The sequence below is a fragment of the Syngnathus floridae genome, chromosome 2, assembly GCF_059516105.1.
Source record: "Syngnathus floridae isolate MCC-2025c chromosome 2, RoL_Sflo_1.0, whole genome shotgun sequence".
Classification (NCBI taxonomy): domain Eukaryota; kingdom Metazoa; phylum Chordata; class Actinopteri; order Syngnathiformes; family Syngnathidae; genus Syngnathus; species Syngnathus floridae.
In genome coordinates this window covers 19,668,324-19,689,237 of record NC_142414.1, presented here as the reverse complement: position 1 = coordinate 19,689,237, position 20,914 = coordinate 19,668,324, and the positions used below count along the sequence as shown (strand labels likewise).

The window sequence follows — 20,914 nt, the reverse complement described above, 5'->3', positions numbered from 1 at the left end:
TGTAATGTATTTACAATTGTGCATTACAAAGACCGCGTTACAAAGAATAAACATGCTTGGTCCTCACTGTTGATTGAAGTGCGGGACTTGAGAATAATATGTCACTTTATGACGGAAGTTTTGACTGAAGCATTCATTTGAGCCCTCACCTGTTCTTGGCGTTGCCACACACGCTTTGCTCCTGGCTCTTCTCTCTTCAATCCCACACTTCCTCTGTGGGAGCTCGTTGTCCAGACTGCAGCGATGTATGACGAGGATCGGGGCTGAGAGACGGCCCGACTTTTGCCGGCTGCAGTGTGCCGTCCGTCCGCCGGGAGAGAGAGAGAGAGGCACAGGTTGGCCCCCTTGGAAGTGTTGAACTCCACCCAACGCTCTGAGGCCGCGCCCACTGCTTCAGGTAAATATTACTCATACTGTATCTCTGAAAGGGAAGCCCACCACTTCTCTTGTCTTCACAAGTTAAAATGCAAGTTTATATGCATGCATCAGGTGTATATTTAACACAAAACTAGGATGACAAAATAGATTGGTTTAAAAAGAGAACAAAGAAAATTGGTTTTGGTGAAGATATATCAGTAGCATCTGCTGAAAGTGAAAAAAAATGTATGTAAATAACAAACTTGAAGTAGACTCACTTTTTGTTATTCTGTGAGCCAGTCATGCAGTGGGCCAGATTTGGCCCTGGGGCCTTCAGTTTGACACCTGTGATTTAGAATCTTCAATAAACCAAACATGCATGTCTCAGGAATGTTAGAGGCAGCCGGAGTACCCGGAGCTAAGCCACGCAATCATGAGGAGAACAGGCAAAGCCTCAATTGGTGGACTGTGCACTGAGCAGGAAGGATCACTGACACCATCTCCCTATCTGTACGCTCAGCATTGGGAAGCCTCGATCCAGATCTAAACTCACAGATGAACTTGTCCTCTGAGTGCTTTTGAGTCCATGCAAGTGAGGTGGCATCAAGCAGACAGAGTTCCATTGAGATTGGTAACCCAATCAAAAAAAAAAAAAAAAAACACCAAAAAAAACACTGATCAATCTGTTGATGGTGTGGCGTCAAATCAAATCATGAGGAAGGTGTTTTGAAGGTGAATTTGGGCTATCTGTACCATTGTACAATTTTTTCCCTTATTAGATCCAGATTGAATGCTGATATTTAAACAACTGGCTCACAAAACTCCCTCAGTTTTCTTCTATGAACTTGTCACAAATAAATATAATCTAAAAAAAGACCATCAAACAGCACCTTAAGCGAGATGCACACAGTTTTTTTTATTTCATTTTTTTATTTTACATATTTGAACTGATCGTTCGGGACGCCACACATTTGAGGGGGGGAAACAGATGATGCTCCAAGTGATCCAAATTGTTGGTCTGTGTGCACCAAACAAGTCAAAGTAGCACCCTCTAGTGTTACATCCAAAACTGCAGAGATTTAAAATCATAGACAGGGCAGACATACAGTACTCCCATTATTAATTTACATCCAGTGTGATGTCCACTTCAAGAGATGAGCCTTTGTAAAGATTGTGAAGATCTGTTTTTCATGGACGCTGTCAATGCAGTGTTTTAGTTTCCAATTCAAAATTTATTGTGGTTGTAGTTTGCAGAGGTGTAAAACTGCACTGCATCAAACCAATATCTCTTTTTAAGGCAATTGTTGGAAGATAAATATAAAATGATATTAAACACAACTACAAATATTTCTACCACGACTACTACCACTATGACGTCGTACCGTATTGGCCCGAATATAAGAATACCCTGATTATAAGATAACCCCCTCTTTTTCAAGACTCAAGTTTGAAAAAAGACTGTCTGAACACCAAATTTAATTTTTATACAGAAAATAATTACAGTACATCTAAAACAAATGATTATAACAATATATTTGAGAGAAAAAGCATGTTATTTTGCCTCATTCAAATCATGCGAAAAGTATATCACATCTTAATATCTGAACATTTAAATATGTAAACTAAAGTGAAATCACATTTGTAAATGAATGGCTTCTGTTTTTTTAAATGTGAATAAACTTACTGTTTCTCCATTTTCTGTTATCGCTTCTCTTATTTTCTTCTCTTTTCTTTCTTACCGCTATTTTTATTTTTCTTCTTCGTGTTACCGCTATTTTTAGTTTTATTCTTCGTGACAAGGGTTCGCTTGGGCCTGGGGAGTTAAGTTCAGTATTCTTTAAAGATATCCGGCGCCACCTAGCATTGTGAATGGGCATAATGTCTTGACCCCGAATGTAAGACGACCCCCAGTTTTTCAGTCTTTTTTCAATGCAAAAAACACCGTCTTATATTCGGGCCATTACGGTACTCCTTTGCACTCTGCCGCTGTCGAGATGCCGTGTGGCTCCATGCTGCCCCTCAGTGGTCAGTCTTGCCGCTGTGACAAACCTTGAGCTGTGTCGTGTTGGTTCACGTTGTATAAAAACTAAAAACACACACGTATTCATTTCCCACTTATCAGGTGTGCAATCTGTTATGTTTTAAAAAAATGGGTTAACTTGTTGAATTCTGTGCATGTGCCATTATTGTCTTGAAACAGCTCTGTCGATAGACAGTGAGGTAAGCATGCCTCCCACCTTATTTAGAATGTGTTTTTACAGAGGCCTCAGCTGCTCCTCAAGAGGGGGGCGGGCAATGTCCTGAAATAGAAAGGACCAGTGGAAGGTATCATGAATAGTGAAAGATGGACAAAAGCTCATTATAAATCACTCATTTGATTTTCTCTGTGAAGCAATTACATGTTCTCGTTCATTTTTAACAGCAGGTTCCTCTCAGCTAGACAGGAAAGTGAAAGGAGGAGAACGTTGACAGACAGCTGTTGCTGTCAATCATCCAATCCATGAGGGGAGGGCCCATAAATTGTAAAGCATGGAAGGTGCTCTGGGTGATGACTGAGAAGAGGAGACGCAAAACAGATGGTTAGAGGAGGGCCAGGAGAGAGAGGCTCATAAAACAAGATGTGCTGTCTTCATAGAGGAGAGAAGATAAGTATGGCTGCCAAGGAACATGGATGTAGACATGATGATTACGCGTGCACCCAAAAATAATGTGTTGAACCTACTTGGTTGAAGTATGCCATGGAATGCATCGAAAAAGCCTTGGCCAACCAGTAACATTAAAGTTTACATGAACAAATCTGTCATCCAAACAAACAGGTTTAATAATATTAGTATTAAAGTACTGCAATTAAAGTAACAGTGTTGCAAATATTTGCTAATATTAGTATTTTTGAGCACATGCTTGCTGTATTAGCTGCTGTGCCAATTAGCCCAAACTAACAGATCTTCTATGTGTGTATTTGATATTGAAAAGTTTAGTTGATGCATTGGTAATTTTTATGCAGACTAATAATTTTTTTCATTTTGTAGCACAACACAGATTAGAAATATTGAATTAATTATACATGAACTTTTTTGTTGTTGATGTTAAAGGAATTTTGGAGTTTTCATTTTTCATTTTCAGTCAACTGGTTCCCTGCAATTAAAGAAATGCGTATAACAATCCAATTATGTATTTATTTATTTATTTATTTATTTATTTATTTACTGTTTGGCAGCGCATTACTGCCGGGGCGGAGACTGATCAATGGAACTTGAGAGGATTCTACTTGTAGAAGGAGAATCCAGGGTATGGGGGGAAAACTCATAAAGATTATAAAACCATTTTACACGTGGAGGCAGCACTTCATACACTACGGTATGTGTGGTGCATGGACACACCACCTTGACTGCATCATTCAAGTTGCTTCAGATTCTTATCAGAAGCTATCACTGTTGGCTTATACTAAACTGTGCATCCAACACGACTCTAAAATTGTTTGTTTACAAGCCAGTGTCTAGTATATTGTTCAAAACATTTCCCCTTTCAACCCAGAAGTCAGTACACAGTAACACGTTAGGTAACACACTTCAGCATACACTTAAGCCTCGTCACTGATTGACATGCTAACTATAGGATGCATGCCTGCTGTTCTATTTGTCTACTTGTTGAAAGAAGAGGAAGCCAGACGGAAAGAAAGACGGAGATGTTGTGCATCTGTTTGAAGAGCTGCGCTCCATCTTGAGTTACAGATGTCACAAAGTGCAAGGTCAAGCCCGAAGCTGTGAGATGGACCTCCGGGTCGAGGGAGAGGAGCGGGTTAGAGAATCTGAGCATGAAGGGTGGGAGGCGTTAATCTAAGTATGAGGTCAGGGTTCCGTCGGCAGTCAAGTGCCCAGTTGATCCTCTGCCAAAATAACCTCCAGTTGACTGATGCATGCACCATCTTACTTTTTTTTTAATCACGTCATAGAGATGATCCCTTGTCTAAATATGGGGGACTGGATTGGACACATGGGGATGTCCATCAAGAGGATGTAAGCGGGCACCCACAAATTTGATTGGCTGCCTCCGGCCCAATCCTGGTCATTTTCAGCCAAAGTTTCACGGGATGCGAGGGTACTTATGTAAGTGACGGCAACAGCGTGACTCTTCTATCCCACCCGCGTAGCAGGGGAGACATCCTTTCATCAGCCAGTTAACAGATTTTTGGGGGGTGCTCCTTTGCACAACAAGCCAGTCGCCATGGTAAGAACCTGACATTTTTTCTTGTTGCTGTGGAGGATTTTGTCTTTTACCTGGAGAGGATACAGGAAAGATGTGCCAAGATGGAGATAACCTTCTGACCCAGTGGACCCATAGCTTCTTAGGACAACTTCTGGATTTATTTTCAAAAGGGTTTTCTTTGGGGAAATTTATGATGATAATGCGAGCTGCTTCCAAAAATTCTAGATCAGTTTCTCAACTTTTGCTCCCCTGTTTGAGTTTTCATCTGCTTTCGCATCTTGCTCTACGGCAGCTAAACCCGATATGATGGATATTTAGATTCAAGCCAGCCCAACTAAAGATAGCACCACGCACACAGCTGAGTAAATTGAGACAGACATACCCGCCTTTTCCGAGCGTCCTAATTTAGGATGTTCACCTTGAGAAAAATCCCTCTCAAATCCTCCCTCAAGTCTTGTCTTAAAAATAGCTGAGCCTCAAGGATTTGTTTGCGTGACCATATGTTAAGATATTGACAAGGATCTGTCAAGAGCCAGCGAGGCCATCGTAGACCACCAGATCATTGTCCTGGTGATAAATGTACAAAATCCCTTTTTTTTTTTTTAATCATTTTGATGTGTTTTTTTCATAGAATTTGAACATATTTACCGTAGAGTGTCCCAAAAATGTCAACATAATTGTGCTAAATTTGAAATGGAAAATTGGCTGTATGATTTTTATCCGTCTCTCATTAGAATCAAAGGCATCAAATAAAATCATAAAGTTTTGAAATGTATCTGTACGTATCTGAGTACAGTAAAGTTCGGACTTTAAGAGGCTACCTGTAGCGTAGACAATGATGGAGTTCATTTGCACATTTTACAATATCCCACTAATGTCACATTCTCATCAATTCTTAGCTTCTCTTTAACTCATCAAAATTGTGTTTTTGAATTCTTTAATGAGCTCCAAATTGAACATGCAATAAATGTACTTTGGCAGCTAGCTAAGATGCAAACTTCAAGCTGTTTATTCATCATAAATGCAAACATCATCACCCTTTTCTCTGGATGAATATTGCACACGTTTATGGTAACAGTAAACAGTATTTAAAATACTTATTTGGCTAATGCAACACTAACCTGAAACTGTACATGTGGGTTAAAGATAAACAATCTAAATAAGAAATAATAAAATTAATGATTTTTTTTTAAATTGCAATAATCTGAATAGCACCCTCTGATTGGACATGCAAGGCTGCTATTGTTAGCACACACATTGTTTGCATAACTATCCTGTGCTGTCATAAATCCATTGTTTAAATGTGTTGATAGATGAGGAAGACAATGGTGTTTCCGCCACAACTGTGACTAGTCACATGGCCAGAAAATAAAATCAGATTAAACCGTATGCCTCCGTCAACAAATGACAAAAATAGCCTCCTTTAATAGTATCGTTCTGGATATGCCAATTTATGTTAGCCGTGATGTGGTAAAAAAAAAAATTTTAGGTTTTACTTAACCACCACAGTATTTAATGACACCCTATATGTGCAATTTTTTTTTTTTGCGGTCAATATGTTGTAAGTTATTTCTCTTTGTACTTACTCCTTTGCCTCTTCCTTAAAAGCCTACTGACGCTCAAAGCGATGCCCGCTCCTTCCTCACTGAGGAGATGATTGCAGGTAAGTGTGTGCTGTGGATGCAATTTTCAAAACTGAGATATCTCCTAAGCCCCATTCTGATCTGCGTCTAGAGTTCAAGGCCGCCTTCGACATGTTTGACACTGATGGCGGTGGTGACATCAGCACCAAGGAGTTGGGCACCGTGATGAGGATGTTGGGACAAAACCCATCGAGGGAGGAGCTGGACGCCATCATTGAGGAAGTAGATGAGGATGGTGAGGAACTGGAATGTGATGCTTTGAATTGCTCTCATCTAGCTGTGCCAGTAGTGACATAAAGTGACAGTTAGAACAATGAAATGCTTTTCTTCCATTTGGCAGAAATTACAGACATGTAGGGTCATATCACAGAATAATAGTTTATGTTCAACTTTACAGGCACATTTTTGATATTAATGATTGTATCAGTGTATAGATTTTAGTGACATTTTTATTGGTGGTGTGCTGTGAGATTCTCTAATGTAAAAAAATATATACTGGAGGGATCACGTCAGAGCAATGTGATTCGAAGCTAAGTACAAGAGCATCACAATAAATTAGATGGTAAAAAAATGACAGAAAATTCAAATCATTTGCATTGCTATTTTTTTTAAATTATATATTAATTATATCTGAGATGTTGTGAGATGATGTGCAGCCGAGACATTCACCTGTGAACTTGTGAACGCTTTCCCCTCCCCAGGCAGCGGTACCATTGACTTTGAGGAGTTCTTGGTCATGATGGTGCAACAGCTCAAGGAGGACCAGGCAGGGAAGAGTGAAGAGGAGCTCTCTGAATGCTTCCGTATTTTCGACAAGTAAGACATCCAGCCATTTATCAGTTTGCTGCAGTGATGAAATGGCCATAGCAGTTAACTCTTGCAATTGATCAAATGAGAAAATAGATTGAAATTATTGAAGTTTCGCAGATTGATATATTTTGCGAGTTGAACTTGTCTTGCACTGACCACCAACCAGGATGGAAAAATGCTGATGTTGTAACCCAGGTAGCTGACCCTTGTGGTGCAAATTTTAATCTGATTGGTTAAACAAATGGACCCATTGCTAATAGAGTTTTAATCACGTCATCCAGCCATGATTCCGAAGACCCTAAAGAGGTTCGATTGAAAGGATATTTTTTATCACCAGGAACGGAGACGGATTCATCGACCGAGAGGAGTTTGGAGACATTCTGCGCATGACCGGAGAGCCTGTCACAGAAGAAGACATTGATGAAATGTTTGGCGAATCTGACAACAACAAGGACGGAAAGATTGATTTTGACGGTAAGTTAAATACATTGGAAATACTTTGTAAAGGCCAATGGTACATTGATATCACCAACTGATATTGTCCTTCCACTGCAAGGAAACAAATGTGAATTGATGATGGTCAGACGTTGTAAACATCACTGCCATGTAGCTTTGGGGTCTAAAGTGCATTTGTATCTCCATTGTTTTCTCTAAAAAAAAAAAATCATCCAATGTTGGCTCGTATCGTGGACTTTCGATAATCCACCTTGAAAGTTGCCTGGTGTTCCTTAGGGTTCAATTTTAGGCCTTTTATTATTTGATTTGTACACGTTTCCTCTTGGTGGTGTCATCACAAGAGACATACGCTGAAAATACACAACTTTACTTCTCTCCAGATGACGTCAGCCCAATTAAGGTTTCTATATGTATTTGCGCTACATTTCATGTGTGAGAAGTGCTGGATTGATTGATTGATTGATTGATTGATTGATTGATTGATTGATTGATTGATTGATTGATTGATTGATTGATCTATCTCTTCAAGATTGCACTCGTACTTCAAGGTATCCCCGTGCATGGCCTAGAAGTGATTTTTGTACAAACGTTTACTTGAAATGATGACTTTGCTTGTGTTAGCAAGCATAGGTTAGTGGCAGACTGGCGTGTTATGCAAATTTGGGCTACCTTGTCGCCATTGGAAGAGAACTCCATTGTAAAACGAGGACCGCCCCGTACTTTGGTCTTGTTGACATCCACGACTATTTGGCAAATCTGTACAGTTTTTTTTATGGATGTTTACATACTGTTCATTTTGGTGTCTTCGTGGTAGTTCATCTCACACTCTTTTACATCATAATATTATGGACTAACTAATGCTTTAATTTTTCTCTTTCTCTCTCTCCAGAGTTTTTGAAGATGATGGAGAATGTCCAGTAAAAACCACATTCCCTGGTGACCCTCCTTCATCAAAATCACTTCACTTTGTTTTTAATTGGCATCATTTTGTTTAGGGGTTAAATACCTTCAACCATGCTGCTCTGATATGAAGCCCTAAGGTCTGGCGAGAATGTCTAAAAATATCCGTCCACCCCTTGTAAGACGAAGACACTTTCCTCAGCTGTCCCTTCCTTGGCAGCTGTTGCTCCTCCTGACATGCTACACCATGTATTCCCTTCAAGCCACCAAACTCCTCCTCCATAACCCTATCCTGTGCTGTCCTATGAAATAAATCAACCTTTTACTCTTTGGTTGTGAAATCATGCTTAATATAAGTAATTCAATTCATTCAAACTACACTGAAGTACAAAATGTGTCCTTTTTTTCAGGATGGGTGAACATAATACTGTCAGAAGGGCCAGGGTGATATATATATATATATATATGTATAGCTGATATAAAGTTGTGAAAGATTGTTTTTATATTGTTATTGTAATCGAATTATAATTAATCAAGCAGTTGCAAAAGAAAATATAAACTATCCTGAAATGATTGTACATAAATATATAATGGCAAAATGCACCCTTCCAGTTATTTAGGAAAATAAATACAAAAATGTTTAAAAAAAAAAAAATAAAACCACTTTACTTCACCATTTTTAAGGGGAAAACAGCTAAATGAATAAACAGATATGACAGGACTCTTGCCAATGTAAATTCTCCATGGTAAGGATTATTGAACGGCATTGGCAGTATTATGGGTTAGGGTTAGGGTTAGGGTTAGTAGAATCTCACGTTCTTTTCAGGAATTCCACGGCTTTACCACAGGAAGGGAGTCAATTTTACTTTTAATTAACGGAATTGGGATGGTATAAAAGAGTTCACGGGAGCGGAATTATAAAGTCCGGAAAAAAAACATACTCTCAGAGTCCATGAGGAGAACGTGGTCAATAACCTCTTCAAAAAATGAGTAAACTAAAACTTTAGTTGTTTGGGTTTCTCATTTCTGTAGCTGACCTACAAAATGGGTACGGTACATGGGTGGGTGTCATTCTGAATGGCAGCAGGATGGGAGTGGGAGTCGTTTTTACTGGGATGGGGGGGTATTATGGTCTGGGACTGGGACAGCACAAGATTTTTTTTTTGCAGTGGGATGGGATGAGAGTGATAATCAACTCACCCTTAAATCTGTCAGATTGCGTGATGTCATTCCTATGCAGCTCGCAGCCACTAGGTAGCATTTTGCATGTATTGTGTGTGGAATGTTATAATATGCTGAGCAATACTGTATGCACACTAATAATAACGACAATAATAATAATAATGATAAAATAAATAGAATAATAATAATAATAATAATAGGGCGGCATGGTGGAGCACTGGTTAACACGTAGGCCTCACAGTTCGGAAGGTGCGGGGTCTTCCAGTTTCCTCCCACATCCCAAAAACATGCTTAGTAGGCCGATTCAGCATTCTAAATTGCCCATAGGTGTGAGTGCGAGTGGGGATGTTTTTTTATCTCTCTGTACCCTGCGATTAGCTGGCAACCAGTTCAGGATGTCCCCTACCTACTGCCCGATGACGACTGGGATAGGCTCCAGAACGCCCGCGTCCCCCGTGAGGACAAGCGGTACAAATAATGGATGGATGATATAATATTATAATATAGTAATACAATATAATAATAATATTAGTGGATTTTTGCCAATAGTTGCAGCAAATGAAATAAAACGACCACCCTTTGAAATTCTTTGGAAGTCTTCCTTTGGAGTATTTCGTACCATTTACTCACCTCTTGTGGCCACCCCTCAGGTCCTGCCCACCTTATAAGGACCACCAGACTTGGTGTGTGAGCCTTTGTACCCCCTTCCCTCCTTGCTATTCAGGGTGCAGTTGAAGTTGAGTAGGCAGAGGGCGGGGGGGGGTGTTTGGTCAAGGGATTTGGAAACATAAACATCAGAAAAAGCCATGACCGTCCGTATCCTTGTCCTCGTCACACTATAATATTTACAGGGCCTCATTGCGAACCTTTTTTTTTTTTTTTTACAACAGAGAGAAAAGATCTAAAATTTTGAGTTACTTTAGTCAAACGTGTTTTTCGTGCGAATGTCAACAATTGTCTTGCTCACAATAAATGCCTTGTTTCTTTGGTCATTACTTTGCATTTTCCGCTCATTATCCATCTACCCAGCGCTCTTAAGTTCCTGTTTCCAACCACTTCCACCTCAAGACACATTCACTTTCAAATTGTGATTGGCTTGCTTTGGTTCCCCATGAACCCTAAAAGATCAGGAGACTATATCTGGTGACCTGTTAGAACCAGGGGGCGGGACCTGGCCGTCCGGTTTAAAGTGTGTCTGAAGCCTCACTTGATGTCTAGTCTCTCTGTTGGGGTGCACGCAGATTGACCACTCCTTTGGAGCTTTTTTTTCCTTGGATATCTAGGGGGGGAAAGCTAATCCACAATCATGGTAAGAGACACAGTTCTAAAACGGACCTGTCGAGCAGCCAGGAGGGCATGGCGCTCATAACTATTGGCTTAATTTAAAGTAATAGGCATGTGTGAAATACTGTTGATAGAGAATACTTCCTACTTGAAAAGTCAAAAGATTATTTTTGTTTTTGTTTCAATCACCTTTGTTTTTAATGAAAAGATAATGAGTATTTTAATGTTTTGGTCTACTAGTGTAATTTACTTTTTACATTTTTTTCCCAAATATTTCTATCGCATTTGACTTGTATTTTAAACATAGCTCCTTGACCTTTGAACCCATTCTTACCTCTTTTTTTTTTAAACGTTAAAGCTTATTAGACTGCATCATCAAATTTATTTTTAATACTTCACAAACTAATCAGATTAAACTGATTATTATATTAAAGAAAACTTGTTGACGCAGTTTGAATTATGATAAGGGTTTTGAAAGTGAGTATGAAAGTTAGGGGTGGGCGGCTGGAATGACACGGGGTAGGCTGCAGCTGCTCAGGTGTAGATTCCGCTTAAGTGACAAATTCCCAAGGATTGGATGTCTTCGGGCCATATACAGCCACGGCTAATGTGTTGAGCCTGAAATAGCCGGGGTAATTTATTGCGAACTCAACAACAAGCCTTTTTAAGACACTGCCATTGCCTTCTGTAACGCAATGCTATGCAAACAATGCAATTTGAAAAACGAAAATCGAAAATATTCTAGATACGGTATGTGAAAATTGAGCGATTGAACATGCGAACGGAACATTTGAACAATGACAACAGAAAAAAAAAAGGGCTGACTGACGAAATTGTCAACATTTGCTTGCAGACTGATGCGCAGCAAGAGGCCCGCTCCTACCTGAGCGATGAAATGTTGGCTGGTAAGTACAGTACGCAGCATAATTCAGCATAATAAACTGCTGGCCACCTCACAAAGTAAGGCCACCATTTCCTACTGAGCAGAAATTTGTACCCACAAGGACCAGTAGAACCTCAGGAACCGAAAGATAAGGATTAATACTGCAAAGATTATTAATCCATTGGAAGAACATCCCTCATGTGTAGTCAAGAAAAAAAAACATATATAGATACCCTATGTCCCTTAGACTTCTATGACGTGAAGTTTGAATGCAATGTAACAAAGTCCTGCATAGTCTGCTACACGCAATGATTTTTACTAATAAATATCAATGATAGTTCAATATTCAAATCAATAAATCAGTTGCAGTATAAATCACACAAGATGTGATCTGATGGTGGGTTTCAAAATTGAATAGTAATTTGGGCTGATTTTAGACAAAAAAAAACGAACGCACAGAAAGCCCTCAAAAGTGACAAGTATTTTCTCACAAGTCCTCTTCTTGTAGATAACAAATCACGGGATTTTTACAAGAACACATTCCAAGATGGGTAGGTCCAAGTATTTAGTTTTAAATGGAACTCTCTCCTTTACTCTCCAGAGTTCAAGGCCGCCTTCGACATGTTCGACACCGACGGTGGCGGTGACATCAGCACCAAGGAGTTGGGCACCGTGATGAGGATGTTGGGACAAAACCCAACAAGAGAGGAGCTGGATGAGATCATTGAGGAGGTGGATGAGGACGGTGAGCATTTAGTACATTATCAGCAGTAAAGTCATATTTGTTGCAATCATTCGGAGATATATTCTTAGAGTTGAAAGTTTTACAATCTGACATCACCGGTCCATAATGGCGTGGCTTCCTTTCTCACAGGCAGCGGTACTATCGACTTCGAGGAGTTCTTGGTCATGATGGTGAGACTGCTTAAGGAGGACCAGGCCGGCAAGAGCGAGGAAGAGTTGGCGGAGTGCTTCCGTGTTTTCGACAAGTACGAGTGCACTGGGACAAGGCTGCTTCTGATACTAATATCATCTATGAACGAATCGTGTCTTTGCACAGGAACGCCGATGGCTACATCGACAGAGAAGAGTTCTCCCAGATCATCCGCAGCTCTGGCGAGCCCATCACAGAGGAAGAGATTGATGAGCTGATGAAAGATGGAGACAAAAATGCTGACGGCATGCTGGACTTTGACGGTAGGCGCCGACCGATGACTCACAAGTCACAGCTAGTAGACCTCACATGGAGGTGCTGTTCTGGCACTCACTGACTTCCATGCTGTCTTGTGCTCACCAGAATTCCTCAAGATGATGGAGAATGTGCAGTAAAAGCAGACATACTCATGGACATTCCTCCTCACCCCTGTGAATCCCGCCCTCTATGCAGTCAGATTTCATCTGACCCCCTTATGATCAATTCACTTCCCATCCTCAGTCACCCTAAACAGAAAGATTTTGCACCATGAAGAGGGGGGCGGGTCTTTCGTAGTTGGACAAGCTACACTCTTTATGCATCACAGATGCTGCTAAAGGAAAACCGCGGATGATCCCATTCACAGACCCCTGGTCGGGATGACACCCCTGCCCCACCGCCTCTTCTTCAAGCTCTACTCTGGATAGAACAGCAACCTATTACTTAGACCAATTCATTCGGTTACCTGCTTGAGTGGCAACAAGAATAAATGAACTAACAACTCACTTGTAGTCTGTCATATTAACAGTCTGTAAAATGTTGTTTGGGGAAGAACAATAAAATGTTGTTTCTTCTTTTTGTCCAGTTTGTTTAAAAATCCCACCTTTAAAGATGCAAATGGGAAAAAAAATCAATTTTGACTGAAATCCTAAACAGGAAGTTAGAGAAGCACCAAATCTCTTTTCCAGGTAAAAATGCACAGTGCCTCTCACTGCTCTTCTTCCAAAAGAAAACTATAACTCTACAAGAATAAAATGTACTCACTGAACTGTGTGTAGCTGTCAAATAAATGATAAGTATTGTACATAAAGCATATGTTTATTTAAAATGGTTACAGGGTCCAAAAGATTGACTTAAAAATGAAAAGTTCACAAAAAGGTAACATAAGGTGTGGACACATCATTATATGATGAATATACTGTCCAAAAACATCCACGTTAACGCTCATGGATGTTTTGTTTATCAGTTGTGAACATGAAGGTGAATGCTTGTTAGTGTCCTGTTATTGACTGGCAATTATTCCGGGGTGTATAAAGATGGAAGGAGGCATGATCAAATAACAGTGAATGTGGAATTGCATTCACATTCCATGTTATTTGATCATCCCTTTGACAAGGTGTTTATGAGCCATAGTTGGCCTCGTCGAAAGCTTTGCGAGCCCTCTTGAGCTCCTCATTCATGGTCAGCAAGTCTTTGACTCTGGCAAACTTTCTGGGATCCTTTCGAATGAGGAAAACGATGTCTTCCACCTGGACGCGACCCTGGCGCCCGATGGACATGGCTTTGTGGGTCATTTCTGTGATGAACTCAATCACCAGGTCTTCAAGGATATCCACCGACTCGGTGTACGGGTTCTGGTCATCCCCGAAGCCATACATCATGCACCTCAGCTCCTTGGAGAAGAGCCTCTTTCGACGGCCGTGACACACATCCACGCCGCTGCAGCTCTCGTCCAACTCTTCGTCAAAGCCGGTCTCATCCTCATCGTCTGCCATTCTGCTACAAATATAAATAGCTTTCAGTTATTTTTTAGAATTTACATTATTGTTCAGGGTGCCCCGTACATTTCTATACATTGGGAAGACAATCACGATAATAACCATTTTTATTTATACGCTGTGTTCAAATCAGTAAAGAGAATGGTTCACTTCCGTCACCCCATATCCCAGCACTTTGCAACTTTGTTGAATTTATCTGGTGCCGATTAACATCAGTCCCAAAATGTACATTTTGCCCATTAACCTTGTTCCACTGTTTGCGATTCAATTGGATTTGTTCCTGAGCCCAGTCCGCGGTATGTTTCAATTCGTTGCTCTTGGTAAACACACGATTAAAGGATTTAACCAATTAAACATATAAAGTGTTACGACGAGTAATCGTGAAAACTCTGTATTTAATCCAAGAAATCCTTACTTCAAAATTCTGCGAAGAATCAAAACAGACTTTCTTTTATTCTACTTCCGGTTTTGTGTCGTTGACAGGAAGTGAGCCTTTATCAGAAATTGGAAGCTTTTTTAAAACACTGCCACCGTGTGGAACATTTCTTCCCACTTCGCCCACTACGCGCGACGTGTACTTTTAGTTAGTGATAATCAAAACAAAATTATTTGTAACTTTATGATTTAGACTTAATAGTACCAATTAATCGCACCTATATCTTATTTCCTTTCGACGCAGGTGGACCGAAATCACTTCTAAGGACCATTCAGGGTCTGTATTTGTGTGAGTGTGTGCGTCAAACGAATGACAGCTGGAAAAGAGTAGCTCTCAGTTATTGGGTTTAGGCTCAAAACGCTGAAAATAAATGCAATTCCTAGCTGCTAATGTTTATATTAATCACCAGCGTTCCCAACTAACCTAAACTGACAGTTAGAGACGCGTGGCTAATTCATCGTAATCGCGAGAGCAAATGAGTTGGACCTTGTAGTTGGTTGTGACAATCAAACGCCTCAGCATTTCACAACTTGATTTCATCGATAACAGTGTTTAACAATAGCTTTTGAGACGCTAACGTTAGCTGTGCTTCGAAAGTCAAGCTAGGTATTGAACGCTTTTCAACTCGCCGGAAATCAGTGTCCTTTTTTAGCTACATTAAGTGTTTCTTATTTTTGTCACTACAGGTGTTTAAAAAGTTGAATAACCGTCACGCTGCAGATGACACTAGAAGCGTGTGTATGGCGGGTCCGGTCCAGTTCCTCTGCAGGACGCTCCGGACTGTGGGACTGGTTCTCTTCTACTACGTCTTCTCTATTGGCATCACCTTCTATAACAAATGGCTCATGAAGGTAAGTCAGTGTAGTTTTATTTGAGATAAAGTGGGCACGGTCTGTTGTAGAGGTTTATTTCTACAGAATGTTAGTGGGAATGCTTTTCTGACTCGGGTGTAACAAAAAATGATATGAATCGAGAAATCGGTTTTGATTTAAGAAATGCAAGTGCATCTAATAGTTCCACTAAAATTTATCAAGATACCTAACTATACCTCTTTTCTTGGTGAAATTCATCTTTGAAGGAAATACATATCAAATTGTCCTTTATTGGAGAGATGAGATGCACACCCTTGATTAAGGTTACAGTTAGTTTTCTGGATGCTGGAAGAGATTGATTGCATTCCGTAAATCAAGGTACCAGTCGATACTCGTCTAGAACGATGGCTCAACAGATTTGCAGAAGCAAGACGTTGCAGATCAATGTCCTATTTTAGGAGGATTGTTTGATGTTGTCAGCTCCAAGAATGATCTGTGGAGAATATCTTGCATCTTGTAGCAGCCAGCTTCGAGAGTTCAGCAGCAAGTTGAGAGCACCAAAGCGTGAACCAGAGGTCTTGGGAGACACTGGATGTCAGAGAGAGGGCACAGCAGCAAATTGAGACATGAAGATCGTGAAAATGAGATACAGGCAGAGAGAGTGTGTGAAACACAGAAAGAGAACACGCAGGTACTGCATTTGCATCCAGAAGTGCTGGACCATCAGGTTTTTCAAAAACATTTGTCTACTTGAACAAGACGCAATTAAGTAATTTGCACAGCAAAGTAAGAAAACTTTATAACTTGGCAAAAGAAGACACGCACTACGGACTTTTTTTCTTTGTGATTGTTTGTTTTTATATTCGTGATAGATAAGTTATTCCGTCTACTGTGCAAACAGTAATAATTGATAGATTTAAATATCAGTGTTTTCAGGCAAATATTTACTGTAACTGACTCTACTACTGCATTAGTGTTGGTTGTCCATTATAGAAATAGAACTCAGTCTCAAACCAATATTATTTTCGGCAGTTGCCTCTATCTAGCGCAGAGGTTTGTGGGTGAGAGGTACTGTTGATGAACATCTATTGCAGATATTTTGATTGCTTTGTTAAAGGGGAAAGTCAGCCCTAAAATAATATTTCCTATAATATGTTGCATGTTCCCCCACTAATCTTAACACGGCATTCTGATTAATATTGCGATTCTAGAATGTAAATTGAGGAGCAAAATTACCACTGTGGGATATCAGTCCAGGAGCGTGGAGCGTGCAAGATAGTGTTTCAGAAAATGTAGACCAGGCAGCTAGACTTTGCCCTTTGACCCAGCTTAGTTGATCTTGCCATGGGCGGACAAACTCAATGTGTGGGGTGATGATTAGGATGATGTAAATTAGCCCCACTGTTATGTAACAGTGTGCTGACACATTTTCAGAAATGGACAAATAAAAAGGTTTAGTTGGTTATTTAATGGCATTTGTAATGGGTGGGCCAGGCTCTCCAGAGACTCACATATTGGTGTATAATCTCACAAAAAGTCAATTATGTTCAATTATATGTCCCACTAGGGACACCCATTTTAGCCTCATGACAATTTCTGTGTAACCTCCTCCAGGGCTTCCACTATCCACTTTTCATGACTTTATTACACCTGGCCCTCAACTTCTGCCTGTCGGCGCTGACCCGACAGGCCATGCAGTGTTGGACAGGGAAGACTCGAGTTATTCTGAGTTGGACAGATTACCTCCGCAAAGTGGCTCCCACAGGTGAGACTTGTTGGGTTTGCATATTTTGACAGAGGAAAGTATTAATAGCTGGACCTCGAGTTTTAAAAACACAAAGAAAATGTCTCCTGATTTGCCACTTTACTTTAATACGGCTTAACAAGTGAGAAAATAAAAAAATAAAATGATTATAATTAGATTAAAAAATGAAGTCATTTATTAGTTGTCTTGTGTTCTTCCTGTTCTTCCTCTTTTCGCCAGCCTTGGCAACCACACTGGACATCGGACTGTCCAACTGGAGTTTCCTCTTCATCACCATTAGCTTGTAAGTTAACAACGTTCATGCGTACTTATAGAGTCTGTCAAATTGTCCTCCTGCTCAATGAGTTCTGTTTGTTTTTCAAGGTACACCATGACCAAGTCTTCTGCAGTGCTCTTTATTCTCTTTTTCTCGTTGGTCTTTAAACTGGAGGAGCCGGTGAGAATGCATGTATCATATGAGACAGAATATGCTTTCAGAAAAATGAAATAAAAGCAGTTCACAGGTTTTGCAATAACATGTCTGTTACAAGCTTTCGATAAAGTATTACAGCATACTCTTTAGCCATTTCTCAAATCAATAATGCAGAGTATGGTCTTGTTGTTTTGAAGTCTTTTGTTTTCATTTCCTGGGCTCTGTTTCCACCAGAACCCATTCCTGATCCTCGTGGTCCTGCTGATCTCCTGCGGCTTGTTCATGTTTACCTTCCAATCGACCCAGTTCAACATGGAGGGCTTCCTCATGGTGCTGCTGGCGGCTTTCATCGGGGGGATCCGCTGGACCCTCACTCAGGTGCTCACGCAGAAAGCGGAGCTGGGTCAGTGATGAATCGTTGTCCATTGAATAATCGCAAGTGCTGCGCTATTGTTGTGGTGGTTACCTGAAGGCACCTTTGACGCATTTTGCCCCATCAACCAGCTTAAGTTAGAGCCTTTTGATTCCTATATGATGCTCGTCGACCTCAACAGTTTTTCCTGTTGGGCAAAATGGAAACAGAAACTCCTCATTAAAGTTTTTCCCATTTCTTTTTCCCGTAGGCCTCCAGAACCCAGTCGATGCCATGTATCACCTCCAGCCCCTCATGTTTCTTGGCCTCTTTCCTCTCTTCCTGTATAATGAAGGTGAGATCTTGGCTGTGGCTTGCTCTTCAAAGACAAATGCCAACCAATTGTACGTATACATGGCTGATGTATGCTTTGTTTGTTTGTTTGTTTGTTTGTTTGTTTGTTTGTTTGTTTGTTTGTTTGTTTGTTTGTTTGTAGGCTTGAGCATTAGCACTTCTGACAAGTTATTCCGGGGGACTGAGCTCTTGCCGCTCTTGTACTCGGTCTTCTTACTAAGCATCGGTGGAGTTCTGGCTTTTGGTCTCGGCTTTTCAGAGTTCCTGCTCGTCTCCCGAACCTCCAGCCTCACGTTATCCATATCAGGGATCTTTAAGGTAAGCTTTGCAGTTGTTATAACATTAAAAGAAATGCACTTGGATACTTAGGCAAGAAGTGTAATCTAGGTTCTGTCTCATACTATCTTCCTGCAGGAGATATGCACGTTGGTTCTGGCAGCATCGGTGATGGGAGACAAAATGAGTGTCCTCAACTGGCTGGGCTTCGCCATGTGTCTGTCTGGCATTGCTTTGCATGTCGGACTCAAAGTCCACTATTCCAAAAGTGAGTCCGGGTACATCTCTGCTGACTTTTGACAGCTGTTGCAATGCGATGAATGAAAATTCTAAACATCAAGGTTATTGAAAGGTCATAATTGTGACTAAAAATGTTCCTGATCCTGTAACTTCACCAGCTCGGGTAGTCACTGAACTCCATGCCAGGATTTCTTTCAAGAAACATTGTAACAATTTTTTATATTAATATGGTAGTCAGTGGCTAGCTAGCTGGTGGTTAGCACCCTCTGTTTCAGTGAGACCAAAAAAGGCACAAAAATGAAGGAAGCCCAATAACATGTTAATCTTTCGAGTGGCTGAAATGAGGCCTACTGACCCCTATTTGTTCTCTTTTCCTTCAGACAAGAATCAGTCTTTACGACAGCTGAACAGTAAGAGCCCAGAGCTTGAGTTGCCTTTGCTGCGACATAATGACAATGAAGACTCCGCTGCTGAAAATGAAGACGAAATTACCCTGCACTGATATTATCAAATAGTCCAATGTCAGCCTGTTTTTTTTTTCCGCCTTCCTAAAACTGTTCAATGTACAGCCTACTGCCAAGGGGGAAAGGTAACCATCGTGTTGGTTCATTTAATTATTATGGCTTCTTAATTACTTGACCCAGAGAAGGAGGGATGTGAATCTGCCGCAGGTACGTAGCTTTTCTATTTCAGTGTCCACATCATATGATTGAACTGTGAGAGAATGAGTCTGAAATTGTTCCCAATGCCAAAGTAATATTTGGAGTATTGATATAGAAAGCATAAAGGCTTGTAATTGTCATATCAAATTTCTTGTAACCCATTAAAGTTGTCAACCAACTTAATAATACAGTAACAGTCCTAAGAGTACTGTAAAAGGGTCTCTGGCCTCTTCTCAAATTATTTTCTTTGGCTTTTTTTGTTTTGTTTTGGATCAATAAACAAATGTAATATAAACCAAGTAGACGTAAACATAAAATGCAGTTTTTAAAAGGTTGGTGAAAAAATATTCAAATCTGTATTTTATCTTTACGTGGCTTATCTTTATGTTATACCTACATTTGTTTGCTGATCTTAAACATCGTACATTCCCCTAATCCTGATGTATTTTAAGTGAAGTGTACATCATTTTGGAAAAAGTCTCACTCCTTTGACATCAACTTTTGTAGGAAAAAGGTGCTTGGAAACAAATTAATTTCATTTTAAATGGTAACTTATCAGCTACCACTTTGGATTAAATTTCAGATCATAATTCAACCCAAATGTGCCTTATTTACCTCACGCTTTTCAATTAAGCTAAGTTTAATAGAAATGTACAATCCAGTCTTTGGTATACATGGAAAGCTGACTTTGAAATGTTAATTATTATTAAAATATTTTTGTGGCATCCTGAAGATTGTGTCACTTTTTGGGGAGAACATGCAAACTCCACACAGGGAGGGTCGGAGGTGGAATCGAACCCACAACCTCCTAACTGTGAGGCGGATGTGCTGCTCAGTGTGTCACTGAGCCGCCTTATGGGAAATTTCACATTATACAAAACACGATATTGATCATTCATGCGGGATTTTAGTTGTGCATATTATTTACCAGTGTAAAATGTTGGCCATAATTTTGAGGATTCAATGTTAATGGTTGAACAAATGTCATTTTGGGGGACTTTTTTTTTTTTTTTTTTTAATATTTATCAGTTTTGAGGTACAAGATTTTGTTCAGACAGCAGCAAAATGTTTTTGGTGCCCAACTTCGTATAGGTCTTTGTTCACGTGCTCTGGAATTCAGATTTGTTGCTTTATGAATTTCAATCCACGGAGTTATATTAAGATGCGGGTTTTTACTTGCACATCCAATATGG

The 20,914-nt window shown here is 40.1% G+C and overlaps 5 protein-coding genes across 9 annotated transcripts in view; 3 read left to right on the top strand and 2 right to left on the bottom strand.

The window, feature by feature from the left end:
• lamb2l (laminin, beta 2-like) overlaps positions 1-327 on the bottom strand; it is a 28,424-nt gene extending 28,097 nt beyond the window's left edge. Inside the window, exon 1 of the mRNA XM_088366418.1 lies at positions 150-327. The gene's annotated coding sequence lies outside the window, so the exon portion shown is untranslated. The remainder of the gene's footprint in view (positions 1-149) is intronic.
• Positions 328-4,419: 4,092 nt separating this feature from the next.
• On the top strand, positions 4,420-8,704 carry LOC148402470 (troponin C, skeletal muscle). Its single transcript, XM_088360268.1, has 6 exons — positions 4,420-4,584; positions 6,172-6,226; positions 6,298-6,441; positions 6,908-7,022; positions 7,354-7,490; positions 8,362-8,704. The coding sequence occupies exons 1-6, from the start codon at positions 4,582-4,584 to the stop codon at positions 8,391-8,393; spliced, it is 486 nt and encodes a 161-aa protein (XP_088216394.1). The 5' UTR covers positions 4,420-4,581; the 3' UTR covers positions 8,394-8,704.
• A 2,040-nt stretch (positions 8,705-10,744) lies between these two features.
• Positions 10,745-13,488, top strand: tnnc2.2 (troponin C2, fast skeletal type, tandem duplicate 2). The gene is made up of 6 exons (XM_088360282.1): positions 10,745-10,863; positions 11,692-11,743; positions 12,323-12,466; positions 12,596-12,710; positions 12,782-12,918; positions 13,019-13,488. The coding sequence occupies exons 1-6, from the start codon at positions 10,861-10,863 to the stop codon at positions 13,048-13,050; spliced, it is 483 nt and encodes a 160-aa protein (XP_088216408.1). The 5' UTR covers positions 10,745-10,860; the 3' UTR covers positions 13,051-13,488.
• Positions 13,489-13,713: 225 nt separating this feature from the next.
• taf13 (TATA-box binding protein associated factor 13) lies at positions 13,714-14,996 on the bottom strand. 2 transcript variants are annotated; one of them, XM_088360294.1, is made up of 2 exons: positions 14,828-14,996; positions 13,714-14,413 (listed from the first exon to the last, which is right to left on the bottom strand). In XM_088360294.1, exon 2 carries the CDS (start codon positions 14,407-14,409, stop codon positions 14,035-14,037), a length of 375 nt encoding a protein of 124 aa, XP_088216420.1. In that variant the 5' UTR covers positions 14,410-14,413; positions 14,828-14,996; the 3' UTR covers positions 13,714-14,034. The 2 variants fall into 2 exon arrangements, with proteins under 2 accessions (XP_088216420.1, XP_088216428.1); XM_088360302.1 differs by having other exon boundaries at positions 13,714-14,410; positions 14,828-14,918.
• slc35h1 (solute carrier family 35 member H1) lies at positions 14,931-20,453 on the top strand. Of its 4 annotated transcripts, none has more exons than XM_088360230.1 (10): positions 14,931-15,124; positions 15,535-15,699; positions 17,275-17,425; positions 17,645-17,708; positions 17,789-17,861; positions 18,072-18,240; positions 18,461-18,544; positions 18,686-18,861; positions 18,958-19,087; positions 19,440-20,453. In XM_088360230.1, the coding sequence occupies exons 2-10, from the start codon at positions 15,589-15,591 to the stop codon at positions 19,559-19,561; spliced, it is 1,080 nt and encodes a 359-aa protein (XP_088216356.1). In that variant the 5' UTR covers positions 14,931-15,124; positions 15,535-15,588; the 3' UTR covers positions 19,562-20,453. The 4 variants fall into 4 exon arrangements, with proteins under 4 accessions (XP_088216356.1, XP_088216366.1, XP_088216374.1 ...); XM_088360240.1 differs by having other exon boundaries at positions 14,931-15,136; XM_088360248.1 differs by lacking the exon at positions 14,931-15,124 and adding an exon at positions 15,153-15,454.
• The last annotated feature ends 461 nt before the right edge of the window (positions 20,454-20,914 follow it).